Source organism: Pyrus communis, chromosome 10 (genome assembly GCF_963583255.1).
Source record: "Pyrus communis chromosome 10, drPyrComm1.1, whole genome shotgun sequence".
NCBI lineage: Eukaryota > Viridiplantae > Streptophyta > Magnoliopsida > Rosales > Rosaceae > Pyrus > Pyrus communis.
The window spans coordinates 26,396,125-26,419,669 of record NC_084812.1 but is presented as its reverse complement, the minus strand read 5'-3'; the positions used below and the strand labels follow the sequence as shown (position 1 = coordinate 26,419,669).

At 35.4% G+C, this 23,545-nt stretch overlaps 3 protein-coding genes across 3 annotated transcripts; 2 read left to right on the top strand and 1 right to left on the bottom strand.

Moving 5' to 3' along the window:
- The first annotated feature begins 8,785 nt into the window (after positions 1–8,785).
- LOC137748959 (E3 ubiquitin-protein ligase BIG BROTHER-like) lies at positions 8,786–13,216 on the top strand. Its single transcript, XM_068489144.1, has 8 exons — positions 8,786–9,168; positions 9,601–9,779; positions 10,138–10,366; positions 10,815–10,849; positions 11,028–11,072; positions 11,727–11,854; positions 12,508–12,616; positions 12,734–13,216. Exons 2-8 carry the CDS (start codon positions 9,639–9,641, stop codon positions 12,782–12,784), a joined length of 738 nt encoding a protein of 245 aa, XP_068345245.1. The 5' UTR covers positions 8,786–9,168; positions 9,601–9,638; the 3' UTR covers positions 12,785–13,216.
- Positions 13,217–14,949: 1,733 nt separating this feature from the next.
- LOC137748907 (uncharacterized) lies at positions 14,950–18,441 on the top strand. The gene is made up of 6 exons (XM_068489099.1): positions 14,950–15,200; positions 15,310–15,362; positions 15,671–15,726; positions 15,818–16,441; positions 16,719–16,893; positions 17,368–18,441. The coding sequence occupies exons 1-6, from the start codon at positions 15,053–15,055 to the stop codon at positions 17,524–17,526; spliced, it is 1,215 nt and encodes a 404-aa protein (XP_068345200.1). The 5' UTR covers positions 14,950–15,052; the 3' UTR covers positions 17,527–18,441.
- Positions 18,442–18,685: 244 nt separating this feature from the next.
- Positions 18,686–20,627, bottom strand: LOC137748760 (uncharacterized). Its single transcript, XM_068488941.1, has 2 exons — positions 20,287–20,627; positions 18,686–19,107 (listed from the first exon to the last, which is right to left on the bottom strand). The coding sequence occupies exons 1-2, from the start codon at positions 20,493–20,495 to the stop codon at positions 19,104–19,106; spliced, it is 213 nt and encodes a 70-aa protein (XP_068345042.1). The 5' UTR covers positions 20,496–20,627; the 3' UTR covers positions 18,686–19,103.
- Positions 20,628–23,545: the final 2,918 nt, after the last annotated feature.

The window sequence follows — 23,545 nt, the reverse complement described above, 5'->3', positions numbered from 1 at the left end:
AAGCTGGTCCAGTATATTTCTCATATCTGTGTGATAATATGCACGGCCAAAAGCCCAACAAACATATGCTGCAGCATCCCGTACATGAGATCCAACACTATGTGGACCTCTTCGAATATCATAATGTAGTGCCTATTTAGAAGATTTACTCTCATCAGTGCTAATTTATATCTCTACAAGCCAAGAATTTATAGTTTAAACTTAATTGAACTTTAACATCGATCATTAATCTAACGTCGAATACAACAGAGTAGAAGTACAACAGAGAAACAGCACCATATTAGAGCAACCTACTGCGGTGTAAACTTGAAGCTTAATTAAAGCTCACCAAAATAAGTGCCCTAGTATAACTCCACGTCAGAAAAAAAAAATATCAATTGTTTTAGTGTTCATATTTGTGCATGCCGATGTAACTTTTCTTTGATAAAACGATAGCATGATGTGAGGGATTATGCTAAGCAACAAGATGGGTTGGCCATAATTTGGTATCTAACTTGTCATTTAAAAGACTCAAACCTAAAATCTCTCACTTATAAGTGAAGAAAAAATAGATTTCATTTCTAAGCCATAATATTAGTTTGTATTTAGATAAGGTACACAAATATTTCACAAGCAAAAATCAACTAAGGTATGAAAGGTATTTTTGTATAAAACTTATAGTTATCGGATAATTTTCTAATTTATTGTCCCTTGGAGCTTCATAAGAATTGTCATATTTTTCTCTCTCTAATTTTTATATATAATGTTATAAACAATGAATGAACCAAAAGAAAAATTATTGAAAAACCAAAAACCAAATATATGTTATTAAAAATATAACTCATTTTTATTGGATAAGAAAGAAAAGTAACCCTAAACCCTAACATTATATTGAAACAGAACATCATTGCTAAAGAAAAAGGAAAATTAACGAAAAGAGCTTGAAAACTTTGAGTTTTAACGAAATGGTAAAGTAAATAGTACTAAGATTGATTTTTTAGTGTAAAAATGTGATTTTTCGTTAAAGTGAACAGTACTAGGAGCTTTTAGTTAAAGTTCTCAAAAGAAAAAGGTCCTCATTTTGAACTTGGGTGACTACTACTATTATTATTATTTGCCAAAGGGTGGTAATTAATTGAAAATGAATTTGTAAAAACCACTTTCGTCAAAGGCACATATAGAAATATAGCTACTTATTTAAACCAAAGATGAAATTAATGCATAAAAATAAAAAAAAAACACATTTGAGTTTCGAACCCGTGTTCCTTTCCATTGCAAGAAAGCAGCGAAACACCACTGCAAATGACATCTTATGACAAATATCCAGTTTTATATTTTTATAGGCTTATTGAACATAACATTATAATAATAGAAATTAAATTTTTTGGTGCCCTCGATTTTTTGAGGCCCTGTGCGGTCGCCCTTGTTGCCCTAGGCTAGGGCCGGGCCTAGTGGTGAGCAAAAATGCTCCCATTCTACGTGAGGTTCTCCTGGTTATGGCGAAATGAATGGCAGTAACTACTACCACGTGTAATGTAACATCCCACATTGTCCAGGGAAGTGGATCATGTAAGCCTTATATGTATATTCTCATCTCTACCTAGCATGAGGTCTTTTGGGAGCTCACTGGCCTTTTGGGAGATGAGAATATACATATAAGGCTTACATGATCCACTCACCTGGGCAATGTGGGATGTTACAATCCACCCCCCTCAAGGGCCCGGCGTCCTCGTGGGTACACTTCCGGCCAGGGATTGGCTTTGATACCAAATTGTCACATCCCGCCCCAGAACCCCATCACATCCTGGGCACAACTCTACCGTAGCACAATATTGTCCGTTTTGGGCCTCAACCACGCCCTCATGGTTTTGTTTTTGGGAACTCACACGAGAACTTCCTAGTGGGTCACCTATATGGGGATTGCTCTCTCGCGAACTCGCTTAACTTCGAAGTTCCTACGAAACCTGAAGCCAGTGAGCTCCCAAAAAGCCTCGTGCTAGGTAGAGATGAGAATATACATATAAGGCTTACATGATCCACTCCCCTAAACGATGTGGGATGTTACATGTAAAATGTAAACAAAACTCAAAGCACTCAAACGGTGTCATGTAATTAAGTTATAATAAACTAAGGTTTTAACTTTTTCATCTTCTTATTTCCGATGATGGGTATGCAGACTCTGCAATCTGCTACCGCACCAAGCTTTGCAACTGCAACCATGGTTGTCTTATTAAAGTCGAGATTGGCATCAAACCAGATGTTAAAAAAAACAAAAAAAAAACAAAAAAAAAACAAAAAAAAAAAAAGGCAATCAGTTGCTGCGCAACAGCATAACCAAATCATCGAAGAACAGGAAGGGGCTGAAGCCTGAACCGGTCGGGTTTTCCAGCAAGGAGAAGGGCTGAACTAGCACTCCAATTATGTTTTCCAGCGAGAGGAGTGGCAGCCGCCACTCCTCGCCCCCACGTGACTTTGCCACTAGTTCATGATCTTTGTGAGCCTCAAGTGGTTTAATTTTAGCATTGTAACTTTTGACCAAAAAATGAAAGTACCACTGATTCGCTTGTTTCCGTTGGGGCAACGATCTTACTTCTTGGTCCTTGTTGCCACTTATTTGCAAGCACATATGTACTGTGATCTCAATCATCGCATCATTGTTCCGTTGACTGTGGGTCTAACCATCCATTGCTCTGGTATAGTGTCAGAGCATAGCAAATTTTTTGTGCTTGCATGTAGAAACTCAATACACTAGCCAAAGATGAAAGGCCAAAATTGATGTCACGTTCAGTGCTATCCAAAAACCGAAGACCAAGGAAGCAGGGGTCCAAAATGGTGATGTCATTGCTTATCAGTTGATCTTGGTTGATTTCTGAAATCCAGTTATGATACAGTGAATGTCTTCTTTTGTATATGTGAATGACAAATCAATCGTACGAAACTGAAATGGAAGATTTTTTTTTGGGAGAAAAAATGGAAGAATTTGGTTCACGTGATGTTGTGAAAATTATTTATCATCGCATGGAATAGCATATCATGGTACCCAAGGGTTTTAGCCTTCCCCCCTTCCTCCAAAAAGACCATGTAACAAGTATTTTGTCTTTTAAAATGCCCATGTAGCAGATCAAAATCGAATCGAGCAACTTTGATCTATATTTGGATTCTGTTATAATCGGCTTATCGCATTTATCAAATTTAACTTGTCGACTCATATTCAATAAGCATTGAATCGGATCAAATTGAATTCTTGTTCGATCTAATTTATGATTTAAAAATGATTATAACATCATTACTAACATCATTCTTTTATTATATTTATCTATAGTTAATTTGAACTTTTCATTTTGTATAAACATAAAGTAGTGAATAAGTGTATTTTGAATGCTTACTAAACATGGTAATACAATATCATACTTATTCTTAAACTTCTAATACTCGAACCAAAGAGATCTTAATTAAATATATGGGTGAAGGATTTAGGCGAAAATAAGTAGAAACATATCACAAAACAATAGATTAAGAGTTTGAAAATTCACTACATGAATATCATAAGACCGCGAAATAAAGGATTTTTAATGATTCATTTTAAATAGTCATATACAAATCTCTCTGTGCATTACATCAAAGTCATTTTAAATACATTTATCAAATGTTTTATCGCGCACATTGTAGTAGCAAAATTCTGCAGTCTTCGGTTTTGACAAAATTGTAACTACAAAACAAAATAACACCTTTGACCAAGTTAGTTTTTCTGAAAATATTCAGTGTTTATGACTTTCTGGGCTTGTATGCATAGCAAAAAGTTTATCAGAATTTGGTGAAGATGAGACATTTATAGGGACGCGACCGACCTAGTTGTAAGGTTTTGCCTTACACATGACAGATTCCCATTGACCAAAGTGAGTCATTCGTAGAATAGATGAGATAAGAATATTCTCAATATATTTATTAGGAGATAATATCTTGAATGTGATGAAGATTCTTAACTTGTTTGAGTTGATATTCAATTAAAAGAGTATTAAAAATAGTATTAAAAATAAATTTTGACAATTAATCATATCTTTAATGTCTTTGACTTCTATTCCTAGCAATGAAAGAGTTTAGAAGTATATCATTTACGTCTCCCAAATTTGTTGAATTATTTTTAGCTACACACAATCACACATCTTACTAGTGTGTTTCATAAAACACTCTCAGATCTCTCATCCTTTTACGTATAATCTTGACCACCTTTTTTGTTGGAAGCCCCATGAATACCTTGCTTGTAGTACAAGGCCCTATGTGCTAGTATGGTCCCATCCATAGAACTCAAACTACAACCAGCATTTAATCTTATTTATATATCCACATTCAATGAACTTTATGACCCCCCGAAAGACCAACTTATTTAATTCCAGTAATATATAGCCCTAGGGAACAACGGTTTCTCTTCTTTTTATTTCATGGTCCCAACTGCTGCCTGTCTTATACATGTTTGAATTAAAAAGAGAGAAAGAAAGTTGAATGTCACATTACCCTTGTGGCCTATAGGTTCCAAATTTCAAAGTTTAAGTGAACTAATTTGAAAGGAAATGGAAGCATAGGTGGGTGAATTAGAAAAGTGTTATTGACACTCTAAAAATCTCATTCTATACTCTTTACAAGTATATTTTTCTTTCCTAATATAAAAAGTTTGAAGTGTAGAATGAAAATTTTAAAATGCTAATAACAATTCCCTTAAATTAATTGTATTCTCTCAAAAGGCATAGAGAGACCAATAATACCTTCTTCCTCCATCTCCCATGCTATCTATATTGGTTTCTTCGTCTTCAGCCCCAACCACCCTCCACAAAGTTCTCTCCTCTGTCAGTACCATTCTTCATCCCTCCTCCAACTGTCGACTCCACATCGTAGTGGTGTCAGTGGTTAAGTGACTTGGCAATTGAGGTCGCCCTCGGCGTGAGTGCGGAGGACGAGTTTGGTGCAGCCTTGGGCTTGAAGCTTGCAGACAGTAACTGATCCGGCGATCTATGAGCGATGTTTTACACTTATTTATACTACGTGGAGGAGGGATAGTTTGAATTTCGAATATAGTGAATTGATGACAAAAACCCTTATCATCGAAACAATCCATCACTTAAATGCACATACTAGTTCTGCTTCAAAATTGGCACCTATCTCAATGTCTCTACAAAGTGTCCCAGTTAATAAAGGTTTTCAAAACTTAATGTACATTGTAGTCTTTCCGAACTCCGAAAGAAGTGGTTAACCATGATTTATCACCAAATGTCCCCCTTTTAAAAAGAAAAAGAAAATGTACATTGTGAGTACATTCACAAAGTCTCAACTAGGTTTACCAATTAAGATGGTTGGCCTAACATAGGATTAAACATCTGGACTAATTAAATCATGTTTTTCATTGTTAAACTTACTCTGTTAGGTTTTTATTTATTGTTTTCGTAGTAGGGCCCCGGGCCCGAGTGCCAAGGTCTTTTGTGCGGTTTACAAGAGCAATTTATGGTTTGGTCTAGTGGATAAAAGCTGGTTTGGCCACAAGTTGAACGATTCTTTTGAGTATCATTCTTAAGGAAGTCAGAGGTTCGATCATCCGCTTGTAAAAAAATCTCTTGGGAGGGTTTTTCGTAAAAACAGTGACCCAGCTCGGAATGGTAGCCCACTACTACCATTTTTTACTTTTTTACCAAAAAAAAGAGAGCAATTGATATAAAATAAATACACCATATTCTGGCGTTTCAATAAACATACATTGTCAAGTAGAGAAAAACTTACTCATAATAATGCAAATCCAATCAATGTCTTTCTCTCAATTTATGAGTAATGCGCCCTAAGCCATGTGATGGGATTAGTACGATTAATTAGTTGTCGTAACTTTTTATAAGGATTGATTATGCTATAAAATGCAAATAAAAATAACACATGTTTCGTGTAAATTCGTTCGTTGTAAGTAATCATGGGATCCCTTCCTTCTAATCCACCAAGATTGAAGATCCGGCCATTGAAATTTAATTCAATGGCTAAAATTATTATAACTTTTCAAGTGAGCTCCTATTTGTAACCGTTGGATCAAATTTCAATGGTCCGGATTCCCGAACTTGATGGATTAGAAGGAAATGATCCAGAGAGGATCCCTTTCCAATAATCATACACTAAGTACTGTACATTAGGATTGAATTACTATATATAATGCAATGCTAGTACTTGTCCTACACACCAAACGAGACCAATTCTTGAAACGGAATCTTAGTTAAAAGAGAAATGTTAAGGAGATTCTTAAAAAGTTAGACTATTCATAAACTCTCTGCCAGCTTATGTTTTTGACATGATGTTTTATATGTTAGCAAGAGAATTGTGCCAAAAACATAATGTAGTGGAGAGTCCACCGAAAATTTCATTTTTGAGAAAATCTTCTTAGCATTTCTCTAGTTAAAAACGTTCCTCGTAGCTCTTCCATTGTGATTTTGCATAATTAATATTCTTTCATTGGTTGAATCATTGACTTACTCAAAGTTAAAATATGTTGCTCCATTTTTATATACGTGCCAAGAGTTAAAACAGCCACTCTCCAATGGTTCAAAGGGCTAGATTATTTTATATTGCGTACAAACAAAGCTTTCAATGGCATATATATATACTGAAATACATAATAAAGTTTTAATGACCACTAAAGGCATCATTCAAAAGTGTAAAGTTGACTTATGGAATTTTTTTTTTTTTTAATACAAAGATAGTATTTACACTAAGTGAGTGAGAAATGGGGCTAAACCACACAATAAGTTAGTCATAATCTAATATGTCACATTTGCTGGTGGAAATTTATTCTATAATGCTTCTTGCTCTATAGAGCTTTGAAATAGTGGGCTTTTCATTAAGGGGTGAGCATCAATCGGTTTTGATTTGATTTGATATTAAAATTATAACCAAATTAACAGTTTCGTTTAGTTTTGATCAATATCACCATTGAAATCGAACCAAACCATTGTTATCGGTTTAATTTTGGTTTGGTTTGGTCGGTTTAAGCCTATTCCCTACACATCAATAAGATATATCCAACATTTCGATACATCTCACACATGTCAAATGGATAATTTTGAAACATAAAGATTTCATCCAGTCAGCTAGGACTAATTAAGTTTCAATTATATAAAAACTCATATTAGCAAACATTTTATTAGTTACAATCTCACATAATCCTAAAATACAAACAAATCTTCTATTGGTTAGTAGTCATTAATTACAACTTATAATGTGTTAACACTTATTGTATATGTAAAATTAGACATCCAAAGAACCTATAATATGTTGACATATGTAAAATAAATAAAGTTATAATTAAAAGATATATTATCAGTTCCCGTTTAGTTTTGGTCAGTTTCAAAAGTATCAAAACCGAACCAAACTAACATAAAATCAGTTCGTTTTAGTTTTGGTCGGTTTTAAAAGTATCAAAACCAAACTAACATAAAATCAGTTTGGTTTGGTTCTGAAATTGTTTGACTTTTTTCTTGGTCAAAACCAAACCAAACCGACCAATACAATTTAGATTAGTCGGTTTGGATGGTTCGATCGATTTGATGCTCACCCTTACATTTCATACTTATTTTGTTCTATACTAAGAAATTATCACTATTAATTCCATCTGCTATATTCATTTTCTTTTACTTGAAGGCACTATTTGTGCTATTTTTTATGAATCAGACCACCCTTCAACGAAAATGAATATATACTATAGAGTGATATAATAGTTTTACAATCCAAACAATCTTATGCCTTATTACCAACAACTCAAAATAGATTCATGAATAAATTAATACCCTAACCAATTCACTACTATGATAAGAGAGATGGGCATCAGACCACCACTAATTTCATGGATATTGTTCCTACTTAATCACCTATGTAATCAATGGATGTGAGACTTTTATGTAAAGGACCTCTAGGAAATTAGAAATAAATCCATCTGATATAAGTTGTGTTTTATTTTGTGAAATGGTCAAAGTGAGACATTTTGCTTTAATTAACCAGTTCACCGTCACGTAGCATCTCAGTTTAATTATACATTGTCTTGTGCAAATTTCTCTGATTATATGAATGCATTATTGAAACACTGTCAAACAATCCATTATTGAACTAAAACGCTGAATGACACTGAACTCGTTTTGACGTAAGTTGCTATCAACAACTGTAGAAAACGAGGGTGGTTAACCAAAATTTACCTTTGTTTTATGATCTAATGTTGTTTGGAAGGAGACACTTTTGATAATAATTAACCTTATCTAGTTGCACTTTATAAGGCTATTACGAAATAGGGACCAAACAACTTTTTCTTTTAGGTGAACAAATTGTGGGGATAAAAAACCTTGAAGATCTTTTTACACTGCAGACCTGATCTGAGATGTATGGCAAAAATTCAATAGAGTAAAGCAAGAGACAGATCTTCTGGTTAGTGCGGCTGCCCCCCACCCCCGACAGATCTCACCGGCGGTAAAAACGGCTTTTACCCCCCTGCCCAGCCTTGACTCGTTCGCTCAATGCCATGCATCCATGCATCCATCCATCCATAGATCACATGTCCTAAATATACTACTGTTAATTACATAAAGTGAAATGGTGTAGCGTAGAGTAGGCTGTAGAGACAGGGGATGGTTGTTGTAATGTCTTTTGGTAAGAAGTTGGCGGGGTAGAAACAACAAAACAAAACACACAACTCAGAAGGGAGAGATTTTTTTATTGTGTTCTCAATACGAACAGTACATCACATGTTATTATACGTTTGTATAATGACATGTGTTGTACCGCTTACCGTGTTCGAGCCAAACTAAAAAATTCCTGAGAAGGGAAGCGTGTTCGTGAAAATCTCAAATGTAGCTGCTTCTCTGCACAAAAGCCAAACGCAACACACAAAAAACGGATTATGCAATAGAATTCTAGAGAGAGAGGAACACAAGCACAACACAGAAAACCTCTCTTTCCTCTCTCTCTCTCTCTGTATATGTAGAGTGCAAACTTAAATGCCCGTTTCTGTATCTCTCTGATTTGAAGCAAATTTTCTCAAGAAATTAAGGGGAAGAAATTTTGAACTTAGAAAGAAAGAAGGCTGCAATTTCTCTCACTTGTCCTCCGAGCTGCTTGTTCGGTCTCTCAGATTTTTTGCTTTACAGCGACATGTGAAGGGATTTCTGGCTTAATATCAAGGTACCGCTTCTTTACACAACCTTGTCATGCGTTTGGCTGCTGAGAAAATCAAAACAGAAAGAAAGAGAAGGAAAATTTCATGTCTTGAAGTTCTTTCTTTCATTTTCTTAGTAGCCAAACAGGAATGTACAGGTAGGAGATGAAACAGGGCTTTAAATTCTGCTTCAGTATTTCTGAGAATGCCCATGTCCATATTTTGCCCTAAATTTTGCAAATTTTTTAAATATATGTTGTAATTTGTCACAAATTGTTGAAAGAAAAGTTTTTATTCTGAATTTATAGTAAAAGTTTCTTAGTCTATGAGGATAGTGCTGCAATGTACACATAACTACACACACAAATATGAATATATAGTGAAAGTTTATATTTTTCTTTAGTTTAAATTTCATTTTTTAGCATAAAGTACTGAAAGAATTTGTTTCCGTTTTGTAGCTTGTTATGTGAATCTCAGTTTAATTCGTGGTGCAAAAATGAATGTTAATGGACATATGGAAATGCATTACCTGGGCACGGGCTATCCTTACCCGCCTACTGAAGGCTTCATGGGTTTCTTTGACGGTCTTGCTAATGTACCGATGAATTATGGTCACACCATGCCGATGCATGATCAGGCAAGTTAGCTTTTTCCATTTTTGATGTGTTCTTTTGTTGTGAGAGTTATTCTGCAATGACATGTTTTGCGCCGCCTCATAAGGTTTGCTGCCTCATAAGATTGTTTTAGATCCATCTTGCTTGTAAATTTGGAAAGCTGGTGTTTGTTCGGATGCACTTGCTTTCGTCTTCCGTCTGGTATTCATGAGATTTTGGTTAGATCTGGGGAAGCTGAAATGTATTAATGCCCTTACTGAGTGTCAATTTAGAGTTTTGGTTACAAATTACCATTTTTGCTGAGTGAAATACTGTATTATTTTGACGAACTTAAATTTTAGTTTTTGCTGAAACGCTAACCTTTATATGCTGTTTGTCCAGGAAACTGCGTACTGGTCAATGAATATGAATTCATACAAGTTTTTACCATCTGGTCCGGGGAGTACTTCTTATTACGGTACATATGAGGTAAATGATCATTTACCAAGAATGGACGTCAGCAGGAGGACTTGGGAATACCCTACATTGACAAATCCAGAAGAGCCTGCAACCTCCGACTCACAGCCAGAAGAAGACGCTGTCATGGAAGCTCAAGCTGTGCCTGAAGAATGTTAGTCAGAAACTTCTACGTATTTGTATTCCTACACTGAAAATTGTTTTGATTGATCACACTTTGATTAGACTGCATGTCAAATGTTTTAATTTATTAGGTTTCCCTTATTGTCATGCTTTGCTTCTTGTGCTTGGAATTTGAAATGAAATTTCAGTTCAATTCAGTTTCCTGTGTGACTACTTATCCGGTGGAATCAAAGATTATGCTACTGGCCAATTGGAGTTATCAAAGATCATTTTTCCTTGACATTTCATATTTTCATTACGTTTTAAAACCCGCAATACCATTTTGTTGCAATTGATTTCTGATGGTGCTATAATGCCGTAATGTGATTTGAATTTTCCTATAACCTTATTGATACTTCACTCATGTTTTGTGAAACTGACATTTAACAAGTCGATTGAACACTATCTCTAACCATAAAGAATTTCTTTTTCTTTTTAAGGTATTCAGAATCAGCAAAATACAAATACTTCTGAGGTATGGATCCTGCTTTGTGGTTTGTGCAATTGCATATTTTTCCTTCTGCTGGATTATTTACTCTGCATTATTAAGCCTACTAATTTGTTTTGGAAAAATGCACTTAACTATTTCGAACTTGAACTCCTGCACAGCAGTTATGCTAAATTTCAGCCTTTTGCTCTCTGTATACGTGCAGGTTGCATGGCAAGAGGATATTGATCCTGATAACATGACCTATGAGGTTCGTTATGTATACCTTATTCTATTATCCTGCATTGTTACTGTCCCATGGGTTTTTCAGACGAAGTAAATCTTGTTGGAAGTAGAAATTCTTTACCATTTTGTTCCCACAAGGGACTTATTAAGCATTAACACAAACCGGGGCAGTTGCACGTCCACACATAACTCTTTGAAGTTAGTAATGCATGAAACTGGCTTTTTATGGTTCTTTAGATTTTGAAGATGAACAATATAATCACATTGAGGCTTCAGAAACTATCTTATCACATTGTGATATACAGCATACAAAGTTACTTCAATATTGGTTTAACTTCTTTATACCCGGCCCAAATTAAGAATATGAGACATTGCAATCCGTTTTGCGCCAAATCTTCTGTTAGCTGCAAGTACTCCTTGTCTTTTCTTGAAGTCTCTTTCCAAGTCTTCTTATGTCTTCCTCTACCTCTTTTTCCTTGAGCCTTTGTCTCATAATTGCAATTAGCCATATTTGCTGTATAGATTGGGGTACTTAAGGCAAGCGGTTTCACTGATCTTGTGCACTGGCTTCTCTTTGTTTTGTTATTTATATTGGTTTGACACATCTAGTACAAACTATAGGATTTTCCAATTTTTCATGAATGATATTGAAATGTTTTATTTTATGTATTGCCACTAGGAATTACTTGACTTGGGTGAGGCAGTTGGCACTCAAAGCCGAGGTCTCTCTGACGAACTTATTAGTTTGCTTCCATCGTCAAAATACAAGTGTGGAAACTTCTTTTTAAGGAAAAAATCCGGAGAGAGGTAACATTCTGACTCATGGACAGTTGATAATGAGAATTTATCTGCCTAAATCAGTAAACCTGTTTTCCGACCTTATCTTTTCCTTATCTCAGAAGTAAATGTGATGGCCTCTCATTTCATTTGTAATTCTCTAGACAATCTGGATATTTGTCTGGTATTATGCAAATAATCTTGTCATAAACACTTAACCTATCAGAAATGAGAAATTTTTCCTGCTTCAACTCTATCATCATCTACAAGGCACTTGAGACGCAAACCTCATTATATAGCAACTGAAAATGTGATTTCTCGACAAGCGTTGTCTTAGAAACCTCTAAGATGAACTTTAATCTTTAAAAGATGTAAATTATCTGGTGATGCTTTTGATTTTTTTTTTACTGTCTTCACAATGATTTTCCAAAAAATGAAATTACTAGCATATAATTGCTTGATAAAATGGGCAACTTCGTGGCGCACCCTTTATTTGCTGATGATTTGTTCAGTTGGTTTGTGTTGTAGAAGTTATCAAAAGAACACTTCTTTTCCCATTCTTTTATCTGTTTCCAGAAAACTTGTTGGAGGATTCTCCTTTGACCAGAAAAAAGAAGAAGAATCCTCTTTTTCTTTTGATCTTTTGGAATTTGCCCCTTGATACGAACTTTTTCCACGAGCAGGTGTGTGATTTGCCAGATGCAGTATAAAAGAGGAGATCGACAAATCACATTGCCATGCAAACATGTCTACCATAGCGAATGCATCAGCAAATGGCTCGGTATCAACAAGGTAGGCCAACGCCCTAAAATCATGGATTTCAGAATTCATTATATCACTATTTTCTATCTTCCATTTGATGATCCATCCCGCTAACTCACTCTCATTTCCGTTTCTATATTTGTTTAGGTATGCCCAGTTTGCAACCTCGAGGTTTTCGGTGAGGAGTCAAGGCACTAGAGCATCAATTTCATTTCCTAGCTGAAGCTGAAATTTTATCTTCCTTTCCTTTCATATAGTTTGGTTATTTTTTCTTTGCCTATACATAAAGTAGTTGAAGACTATGGTAAGACTATGGTCCTCCCCCTTTACCTCTTTCGTTTAACACGCTCCGGTGAAGCAGTAGAGAAAACAAACCCTATAATTCAACCTCCTGTAAGTGAATATGAGATTCAAATTAGAGATAAATTACCTGACAAATTTATATTGTGCGTAAAATCACTGATTTGCGTCGAAGCTAGAGGTTTAGTTTATTTGAGCTTGTGTTCTTGAAAATGTTGTTATATCAGATTCATGTCAATTTATTTAGTTAATTTTTTAGTTTTGGATGATTGATTGAAGACTTGAGGATATTGAGGTGGATCAGATCTTATTTGGGTTCTGTGAAGTTGATGATTTGGTACTGATTGGATCTGTTTACATCACACGAAACAAAAATTCACTTGTCCAAAACAATAATGAATTCCTTATTTTACAAGAAGCTTTAGCATGTGAAAAGTGCCAACCTTTTGCTATGGAAGAGAGAGAGAGAAGAAAGTTATTGGCACTCTAAAAGTTTCGTTATTTTGAGACTTTGTGGCTACAAGCCAACAATCAAGGATTTAAGTTTCGATTTTGTAGATGTATTGATAGTCCAAATTTAGAAAAATATCGAGTGAAAATATAGGTTTAAAACATAAAATAATGAATGTATTAAAAATATATATAATATAAAATTTCTACGCCAGTAAGAATTTTGAATTTGAATTATATTGTATAAAATACACTTTCTATATTTCTATTCCTTGTTGTTTGTACTTTATAACATACATGAAACCTTGATGGTATGATTTAAGTTTTTTTTAATTAAACAATGCAAACACATGCATGGTAGTTGAGACAATTGTTTTATGAACAGAACTTGGCTGCTAAAAAATCAGCAGCAGCTCCTGCTATTGACCAATCATAGATGGACACGTGTCTAAGTAATTGATTTTTTAATCGCATATTGGACACGTGTCCATTTGTAATTTGCTAGCAGTAGAAGCTGCTGTTGATTTTTTCAACAGCCAAGTTCTGTCTTTGTTTTATTGTCTTTCAATTTTAAATTACACTATTCAGATATTGACTAGCAACTATAAAAAATATTGTGATCGAAATTGCACCAAAATTTTCATCAAATTTTTGTTGAAATATCTTTAAATTTCTCAAATCTATCTCGATTGAACCAAACTATCAAAATTCTTGATATTACTAAAATATCTTTGAAGTTTCTAAGATATCCTGTATAGATATTGCTTCACCCATATTGATTATTGGCAACCCTATTTTACAGATGTATTGAGATATACTTTGGTAATATGAAGGATATTTTAATCTATGGTAGCACATGTAGATGCAAATTCCGTCCATTTTTGGATAGACGAAATCACACCTACAAAACAAAAATCATCGTTAGCTTAATTGACGAACACCCGAGAATAAGGGGAAGGGTGTTTGCCAAAGGGCCTTTGATGCCTAAATCATCACAAGCAACTAGGAGGAGAGGTTGTAGATCATGCTTGGCAGATTACTATGTTTTGCGAGTGTGGTGTATACCAATTTCCGTAGGTAACTATGAGAAGTCCTTGATGGGAAGTCTCTAGTAGGAAGTGGCGCCGGAGGGTGCGACACCCAAGGGGGGAATCCGAAGAGTGGACCCATGCCTCATCAAGCCAGAAAAGGCACGGTAGCACAAATAATATATCATGGGCCTTAAGGATGTACGTGGGCCCGAATGCCATTGACCTACAAGGCAGGCGTATGTTTAGCTTTTTAAGGTTAGGTGTGGTATGCTCACAATTCATGTGTCGTTCTCTTATTTAATGTGCTTAATTTATGTGTCATCGTAATTATCTAATTTAGTATGATACTCTTTTTTTTTCCACAAATCTTAAAAATCACATGATTGTCATCCAAAAGCCACGTGTACCTCCGAAGTCCAGATCCAAGAATGGGAAACCCTACTAAATAAGCCACGACCCCAATACTTAATTAATTAATTAATCTCCAACGGTCGAAAAGTTGGTAAAACCCCACCGACGCCACCAACGTTCGCTCTCTCTCCCGTAACGGTTACTTCTTCTTCTTCCACTGTCCACCTCTTCAGCTCCAAAACCCAACAAAACCCCCTACTCTCTGTCTCCCTCTCTCTCTTGCAGTGGTTGTTGTACAGCTTGCTTTCTTTCTGGGTTTTTGTCTGTGAGAGTTATGGAACCGGCAAAAATAGATTGGAAACGTTTAGAGTGGAGATTCACAGAGGACAAATACTACGAGCAAATAAACGCCCCCAAGTGGTTCGATTTCTTGAACCCCAATGACAACTCCGTCGACGATCAGGCCTGGTTCTGCCGCCCAGGTACCTTAATCATTCACAAATTATACTTCAACCCCTTCTCTTTTTCTTTGTTTCGAATTTTGACTCACTCATGATTTGCTTGGATTTTTTTTTTTTTTGTAAATTGCAGAATGCAAGCATCCGAAGACGGCTGAAGATTTTCTCAAGTCATCACCTCCCAAGGTTTCTTCTTTTCCAGCCTTTCTTTCTTTTTGGTCGGTTTTCTGATGAGGGTTTTGTTTATTTTATATTTCATTCTTGTTAATCTGCTTGGTTGCTAAGAAAATGTGATGGGAAAGATTGAAAATTGAAGATTTCCATTTTCCAGCCTAAACCCTTTTTGTATTCGGGATAAGATTTTATTTTCGCTTTCGTCTTTATTTTCCTTAAATTTCGAAGTTACCCCAGCATATATTTTGTATAATTCTCTCAACTTTTACCCTTTCTAGAGTTTCTAAATTCTAATTTCTTTGTTTGTTGATTTGGGAAAGGTTCCGAGGTCAGCTGTTGTTTCTGAAGTTTCTCCACTTGGTGATAAAATCCAGAGGTAACAAGAAAAACCCATGAATCCTTTTCTTTCACAGTACAGTTTTAATTCAAATTCAGCACGATTTAACTTCTTTTTTTGGCTGATTCAGAGATGTGAAGTTAAAGAGAAGGGGATTGAAGCAATCTTCGATTTACCCAACTAATAACTCAAGATTCAAGGAAGATGGTGAAAATCAGAACCCCAATTTATCAACCCCTCCAATGAACCAAGCTAAGGCCATGAAGGCAACAATCAAATCAAGCACAGCGAAGAAGCAACCAATTGAGAGCACACCGCCAAACAATGAGGTGCTTCCAAAGCTGAGAAGCACGCTGTCTGCAAGGAATTTATTTGCGGGGAGGGATATTCTGAATCAGATTACAGACTTCTGTTCTGAATTGAAGAGAATGGCGATGAGAGCGAGGGAGAGAGAGGATGTGGAGAATTCAGATGTGAGGAAAATCCCAGCGGGTTTGAAGGAAGAGGTAGTGAAGAATGAGGAGTGTAACAGTGAGGTTTTAAGGGAGTTGAAAGGGAGGGAAACAGAGAGAATGCCACTGCTTGAGGTGGGTAATGGAAAAACTGAGAGGCAAACTGAGACAACTCCATTGCTGGAGGTTAATAAAGGGAAAAATGAGAGGCAAGCGGAGAGAACGCCATTGCATGGGGTAAGCAAAACAAAGACTGAAGGAATGGAGGGGAGCAATACCGAGGAGAAGCAGACGAGGAAGAAGTAAGTTTGTTCTTTTTCTCTATGTATTTGTGTGTAATGAAAGCCTCGATATTTGTGCACAGTTGTACGCCTTGTTCTGTATGTAAATGTGTGTTTGCATCTGTGTTTTTATGGCGTGATCATTTTCTTTTTCACTTGTTATGGTGAAAACATACATATGGTGCAGTTAAAATGATGATCATATGATAACAAGGCAATATACCTCCATGAATGTTGAAACATTCTGGCTTTGATGATTGGATACATATCGTTAACTTTTGATGATCACCTTCTGCAGAAGAGATGATGAGGCAGAGAACGTCCCAATCCCTCTAAGTTTAGAGAATGTCAAGTGCAAAGGAGGCGAGAGCTTGTTGCAAATCCGCACCAACCCTCCCTCTCCTCAATGCTTTTCTGCCACAACGCCCTCCAGCAACATCACACCTTCAAAAGCTTCCAAGTCCAAGCTGATGGTACGTACCTAGCTGCGTCCTTCTCCTTCTTCATATTATATTCGTTCGCTTAATCACAAGGTGAGAGAAGAATTGCATGAAGAACTAAAACTATGGTCTGGGTTCTTTCCCTGCCGATGATACCCAAAAGTCGGTAGGGAAGGAAATATAAGCTAGCTCTTTGGTCCAGTCAAGTCTATCTTTAACTTGACTGAGATATTCGAGTCTTTCTTGCAACTCAAGCTTGTTAGTACTAAAACTTTGGTCCAGTCAAGAAGAATTTCAGTCATGCCTAACCAACATTAGTAATTTGCTTGAGATTTACAAATAGATATTTCATCCCATAAGCGTTAGTGCTATGATTCCACAAACTCTAAACCATTTTTTATTTGACTCAACTTGCTGCCCCAAACTTAGATCACATCGTATATCCCTGCTAATATTTATCCAAGTTATGTCATTTTTCTGATTGACTTGTAACTGAATGATGATCAGGAACGGGGAATCCTTGGAGAGGTAGAGCAGAATAAAAAGGTGGTGAGCAAGGAGGATTCCACAGAGAAAGGTAAACCTGCCTGTATAGTCGATGGAAGAGAAGCAAGAGCGTTGGATGTTTTCTGGTTTTTAAAACCTTGCACAACACTTTCCGGCTAAAACATTGAGCAGCAAATTACATCCATTCTTTCATTCTTTCGATTCTTTTTCTAAGTTCTTTGTTACCGTTCGTTAATTGTTTCACCCTCGTGGTCTATAGTTTTAATTTGCTTCGGACAAATCTAGCTTTGCTAAATAAAACTGTACTGAGCACACCCACACAATAATTGTACTGAGCTCAGCTCCCATCAATAAGCTTTCGATATTCAGCATTGAGTTTCATACACCGTAAGCCTTTTGTTATGACATTGTTTTGGTTCTCTTGATCTGGTGAAGGCCAAATTATGAGTTCCATGTAGTTTGGCGAAGTTCTACTTTTGAACATGTAGTTTCAAGTTTCCAAATTTTCACATGAAAATTTGGATATTTTAGAGGTCTGAAACACCTTATTAATGAAAATTTGGACATTTTAGAGGTCTGAAACACCTCATTAACGTCCTCTCACGTGCTTGTCCAAGAGACAATGTGTTACAGATATCACTTTTTCTTTACTTCTAGAGTCTTATCTGCCATATAACATAGACATATTTTGATGGTCCAACGTCCAACGATACTATTATTCTATACCATAAGAGTGAAAGGTAAACCCGTCACATCTAATAGTTTAAAGAGTTGACATACGACACATTATGGTGTAAAGTTTCACATGACAAATGTTTCTAAAATCGTAGGCCTCACTTGTTAAGGTTCCCTTTCGTTTTTCTTAGGTGTGGTACCAACTTCAGATGTCAACAATGAACCAACAATGACCAACCGCCAAACCTTCTCAAGAATCTCAACCTAATCCACATAGAGATAAAAAACCCACCTCACATCCCATATTTTTTTTGTTCTTTTCGGCCTTGGCTACAAAGCCCACAATTGAAGGCTCCCAGAAAAAAACATTAATTTTGTACTTTTCCGCCGTTTTTAGTCAAATACAGACAGATTCAAATTTGAAACATCTTTTAAGATTTCATTTCGAATGTATACAACTAATAGTAAAAAGATTCAAACTTGAGACCTCTTATGATCTTCAAAGATTGAATCTCATTAATATACTAACCGATATAATTTGTATCTTAGACGACTCTCTCACTATCGATGTGTTATTTATTCTCATAGTTTTTTTTCTTTTGGTAAAACTGGGGCCAAAAGACCCAAGAAAAACAACTAACTATAGAACACTCTTCCAGAAAAGTACTATTAACAAAACGTTCTGCGGAAGCCCAACTACATCCTCAAAGATCAACCCATCCACAAGAGGAGAGGCTCATAAAAAACATGAAGACCAATGTCAAACTCATGGCCTAGTTCTGCCATAACATCAGCCACTCTATTCTTCTCACAATAAACATGTGAAAACGAGCAAATCCAATCCCTCCGCAATAGCTCTCGGCAAGCAGTAATGAGATGAGCAAGAGGGTGAAGTGAGGAATTAAAATCCATTACTAAAGTAACAGCCACAACAGAGTCCATTTCAACTAGCACTTATCTATAACAATCTCCAAGCAAGAGAGCGGCCGTGAAAAAGACCCCATAACTCAGCATTAAGCACACTCCCCACACAAACATTTATAGTGAAACAAGCAATCCACTCACCTGCAGCAGCACGTAAAATACCATTAGCACAAGAGCAACCCTTGCCACTCTTTATACTTCCATCCACTTTCGACTTAGCATAATTAGGGGGAGGAGGATCCCAGGCTAAATAAATCTTATGCCTCACAGGCTTTAGCATCAAAATTTTGCACCTCAAACCACACTTTAACGGCTTTAAAAATAAGAATCTGAGGTCGACTAGGGAAAACAAAACCGTGCGTATCTAGACAATTCTCTAACTATCAATATGTTACACATTCTAATAGTTAAAGCCACAAAGTTCACTCTTCGTTCCTTTGTTCTTATATTATCATCCTATAGTTTCCGGAAATTTAGGGCTCAACTTTGAATACTAATCCTCAAAGACATCTATGAAGCATGACATATGAAACTCTTGACCATCCAACTCTAGAAGCAACCGGCTTATAGCTCGAGCTGCCAAGATCATTGATCCTGAACTCTGAGCCTCAAAAGTCCTGTGTTCGATTCCCCTCGATTTCAGTTGTATAACAACAACAACAAAAAAAAAAAAAAAAAAAAAAAAAAAAAAAAAAAACCATCCAACTCTAAATAACTTAAAAAGCTATGAAGCTCATAACCATAGTTTTAACTCAAATCATGACTATTATGAGTCTAGCTGCCCGTGAAAACCCAGAATCTAAAATCCAGATTATACCATGTATATGTAACAATTGAAGGACTTACATGACATGGATGCTGCGACTGTCCAATTGTAAAAGAACATATGTAGTTTTTGTTCACATATGTTGGTAGACACAAGAAACTACTAAAATGGCGGTATACCAGTACCATATAAGTTGCACTAAAATATGAGAGATGGAAATAAAGAAATAAAAAAACAGAACATCCCTGCAATATGCCATGAAAATATTCTCATGAAATGATGAAATTACAAGACAGCATTTTTACAACATCAGCAAATAATCGGGCCAGCAAAACACCAACAACACAACCACCACAATCACCAAAACCAAACTCTCCATCACTCACACCTTATTTACCACAAAAAGGAAAAACAAAAACCAAAATCTGAAACATGTTTCAGAAGTGAAGCTAGGTGATATGTAGTTGACTACATGTACCAACTGAAATCAAAATCTTTATATATATATATATATATATATATATATATATGCGTGTGTGTGTGTGTGTATCTACCTTGTGGTTCTGCTGCAAAGTAAGTAATCCAAGATCCTAAACCAAAGATGTCGGACACGTGGGTAGACCCTATTTGTGTAAGCTCTTGATTCGGAGAAGAGTTCCTCCATGGTCTCCACGAAGGGGTTTAGGCTTCTGAGTGGAGGCACGTAGAGAGTGAGAGGCACTGCAGAGAAGGCCACTGTGAAGAACAACTGCAACACCACCATCTATCTATCTATCTATCAATTCAAATGAAAACCCACAAAAATATGATCTCAAAGATTGGATTTTGATTGAAACCCAATTGAGTTTTGAAGAGTGTGATGCAGAAAAGAAGAGGGTTTTGGAGAGAATTGTTTCTCGAAATTGGAGGTAGCTGGAGAGTGGGTGGGGAGAGGGAGCGAGAGAGGGAGAGAGAGAGAGAGAGAGAGAATGGATAACAGAAGGATTTTTTGGGAAAAGGAAGAATTGGAAAATGTAAAATGTCTGAATCTGACTGGTTGTTGGGTGGGGCTGACTAACTTTGTTGGCGGGGGATTTTGATGTTTGGCAGCTCGGTGTCGGTGTAGAGAAATTTTTAATTGTGACAGGAACACGGATGATATATCATTTTTTTATGTAAATAATAGGAAATTTTATTTTTTAAGTTATTAATTTTTTTACACATATATCTCACTATTTATATAACAACACGTGATTTATCATCCCATGTACCGATGAAAAATCTTCCATCAGTGTACAGCCCCTTATTATTCGATTGGGCCAAGATGAGAAAGGATTAAGCCATGCCTGAGTTCGCGTAATTGTTGGCTTTTCTTCTTCTTTTTTCTTTGGGTAAAGTATACTTTACCACCTTAAGTTTAGAATCGATTTTAATTTCTTACAATATCTTTAAAACATTTTAATTTCATATATCAAGTACTATTTTATTTTAATATAATACATTCGTTACATTTTTCATCCATTGATCCGTTAAGAGCTAACGTAACTGCCATATTAGTATCATGTGGCTACCAAATGTGTACCATGGCAATTTTTTTTTTAATTTAAAAAAAAAACCTGAATCTTCTCCAACAAAAAAAAAAAAAAAAACTGAAAACGCAGAACCCACCCCCACCTCCCCCTCAACTAGACCTGGCAAACGGGTCGTGTCTGTCGTGTTCGTGTCGTTTTCGTGTAACACCTGTTATCTTAACGGGTCGTGTCGTGTCACACCCGTTATCTTAACGGGTCCTTAACAGGTCGTGTCACTTTACCCAACGGGTAAAGTGACCCGACCCGTTATGACCCGTTAAGAAAAAAAAAAAAAAATTTTAAAATTTGCACATACCACACATTGCGACATAAATATTACTTGAAAACATTAAAACATTTCTCGTTCAAGTACTATATCTACACTAGAAAATGAAAGCCTAATAAAAAAAATAATACATACACTACTAATCTATTACAAATATTAAATGTGCAAGGATAAAGAGTTTTTGTTTTTAAGATTGACTATCACTTAGAGTTTATTTATACTTTTATTAAGTATAACATAAGATTTTGTGGTATCCACTTGTGTAAATATTTTAAATTGAAGATCAAATTCATTCATTGTATTCATATAGGGTCAAGGAGTGTAGTTATAAAAAATCATCAAAATCGGAGTTAAAATAACCGTTAAATCGTGATTTTTCGTTTATAACCGTTGAAAAGCTTTGTCCCGTTACTTGATCTCTGAATGTTTTTTTTTTGTGATTTTTTGCTGATGTGATCTCCAAGCATATACAAACAATTTTGACGGTTTGGATCGTTGAAATTAGTTTTGGAGAATTCGTAAAACGATAGATTGACTAACACTTAGAGTTTATTTATACTTTTATTAAGTATAACATAAGATTTTGTGGTATCCACTTGTGTAAATATTTTAAATTGAAGATCGAATTCATTCATTGTATTCATATAGGGTCAAGGAGTGTAGTTATAAAAAATCATCAAAATCGGAGTTAAAATAACCGTTAAATCGTGATTTTTCATTTATAACCGTTGAAAAGCTTTGTCCCGTTACTTGATCTCTGAATGTTTTTTTTTTGTGATTTTTTGCTGATGTGATCTCCAAGCATATACAAACAATTTTGACGGTTTGGATCGTTGAAATTAGTTTTGGAGAATTCGTAAAACGATAGATTGACTAACGCTTAGAGTTTATTTATACTTTTATTAAGTATAACATAAGATTTTGTGGTATCCACTTGTGTAAATATTTTAAATTGAAGATCGAATTCATTCATTGTATTCATATAGGGTCAAGGAGTGTAGTTATAAAAAATCATCAAAATCGGAGTTAAAATAACCGTTAAATCGTGATTTTTCGTTTATAACCGTTGAAAAGCTTTGTCCCGTTACTTGATCTCTGAATGTTTTTTTTTTGTGATTTTTTGCTGATGTGATCTCCAAGTATATACAAACAATTTTGACGGTTTGGATCGTTGAAATTAGTTTTGGAGAATTCGTAAAACGATAGATTGACTAACGCTTAGAGTTTATTTATACTTTTATTAAGTATAATATAAGATTTTGTGGTATCCACTTGTGTAAATATTTTAAATTGAAGATCAAATTCATTCATTGTATTCATATAGGGTCAAGGAGTGTAGTTATAAAAAATCATCAAAATCGGAGTTAAAATAACCGTTAAATCATGATTTTTCGTTTATAACCGTTGAAAAGCTTTGTCCCGTTACTTGATCTCTGAATGTTTTTTTTTTGTGATTTTTTGCTGATGTGATCTCCAAGCATATACAAACAATTTTGACGGTTTGGATCGTTGAAATTAGTTTTGGAGAATTCGTAAAACGATAGATTGACTAACGCTTAGAGTTTATTTATACTTTTATTAAGTATAACATAAGATTTTGTGGTATCCACTTGTGTAAATATTTTAAATTGAATATCGAATTCATTCATTGTATTCATATAGGGTCAAGGAGTGTAGTTATAAAAAATCATCAAAATCGGAGTTAAAATAACCGTTAAATCGTGATTTTTCATTTATAACCGTTGAAAAGCTTTGTCCCGTTTACTTGATCTCTGAATGTTTTTTTTTTGTGATTTTTTGCTGATGTGATCTCCAAGCATATACAAACAATTTTGACGGTTTGGATCGTTGAAATTAGTTTTGGAAAATTCGTAAAACGATAGATTGACTAACACTTAGAGTTTATTTATACTTAGATTCACCACTTCTATTAATTTTCATTTTTCCCTCTCTTTTTTGTTTCCTTTTCAACTTTTT

What these genes read in the sequence shown, in the direction of transcription:
- LOC137748959 (XM_068489144.1), top strand. Translation starts at nt 9,639, where the DNA reads ATGAATGTTAATGGACATATGGAAATGCATTACCTGGGCACGGGCTAT. An exon ending in AGGAAAAAATCCGGAGAGAG is followed by an intron (nt 11,855 to 12,507) that starts GTAACATTCTGA and finishes TTCCACGAGCAG; the next exon opens with GTGTGTGATTTGCCAGATGC. An exon ending in AATGGCTCGGTATCAACAAG is followed by an intron (nt 12,617 to 12,733) that starts GTAGGCCAACGC and finishes ATATTTGTTTAG; the next exon opens with GTATGCCCAGTTTGCAACCT.
- LOC137748907 (XM_068489099.1), top strand. Translation starts at nt 15,053, where the DNA reads ATGGAACCGGCAAAAATAGATTGGAAACGTTTAGAGTGGAGATTCACA. An exon ending in GGCCTGGTTCTGCCGCCCAG is followed by an intron (nt 15,201 to 15,309) that starts GTACCTTAATCA and finishes TGTAAATTGCAG; the next exon opens with AATGCAAGCATCCGAAGACG. An exon ending in TCAAGTCATCACCTCCCAAG is followed by an intron (nt 15,363 to 15,670) that starts GTTTCTTCTTTT and finishes GATTTGGGAAAG; the next exon opens with GTTCCGAGGTCAGCTGTTGT.
- LOC137748760 (XM_068488941.1), bottom strand. Translation starts at nt 20,495, where the DNA reads ATGGTGGTGTTGCAGTTGTTCTTCACAGTGGCCTTCTCTGCAGTGCCT.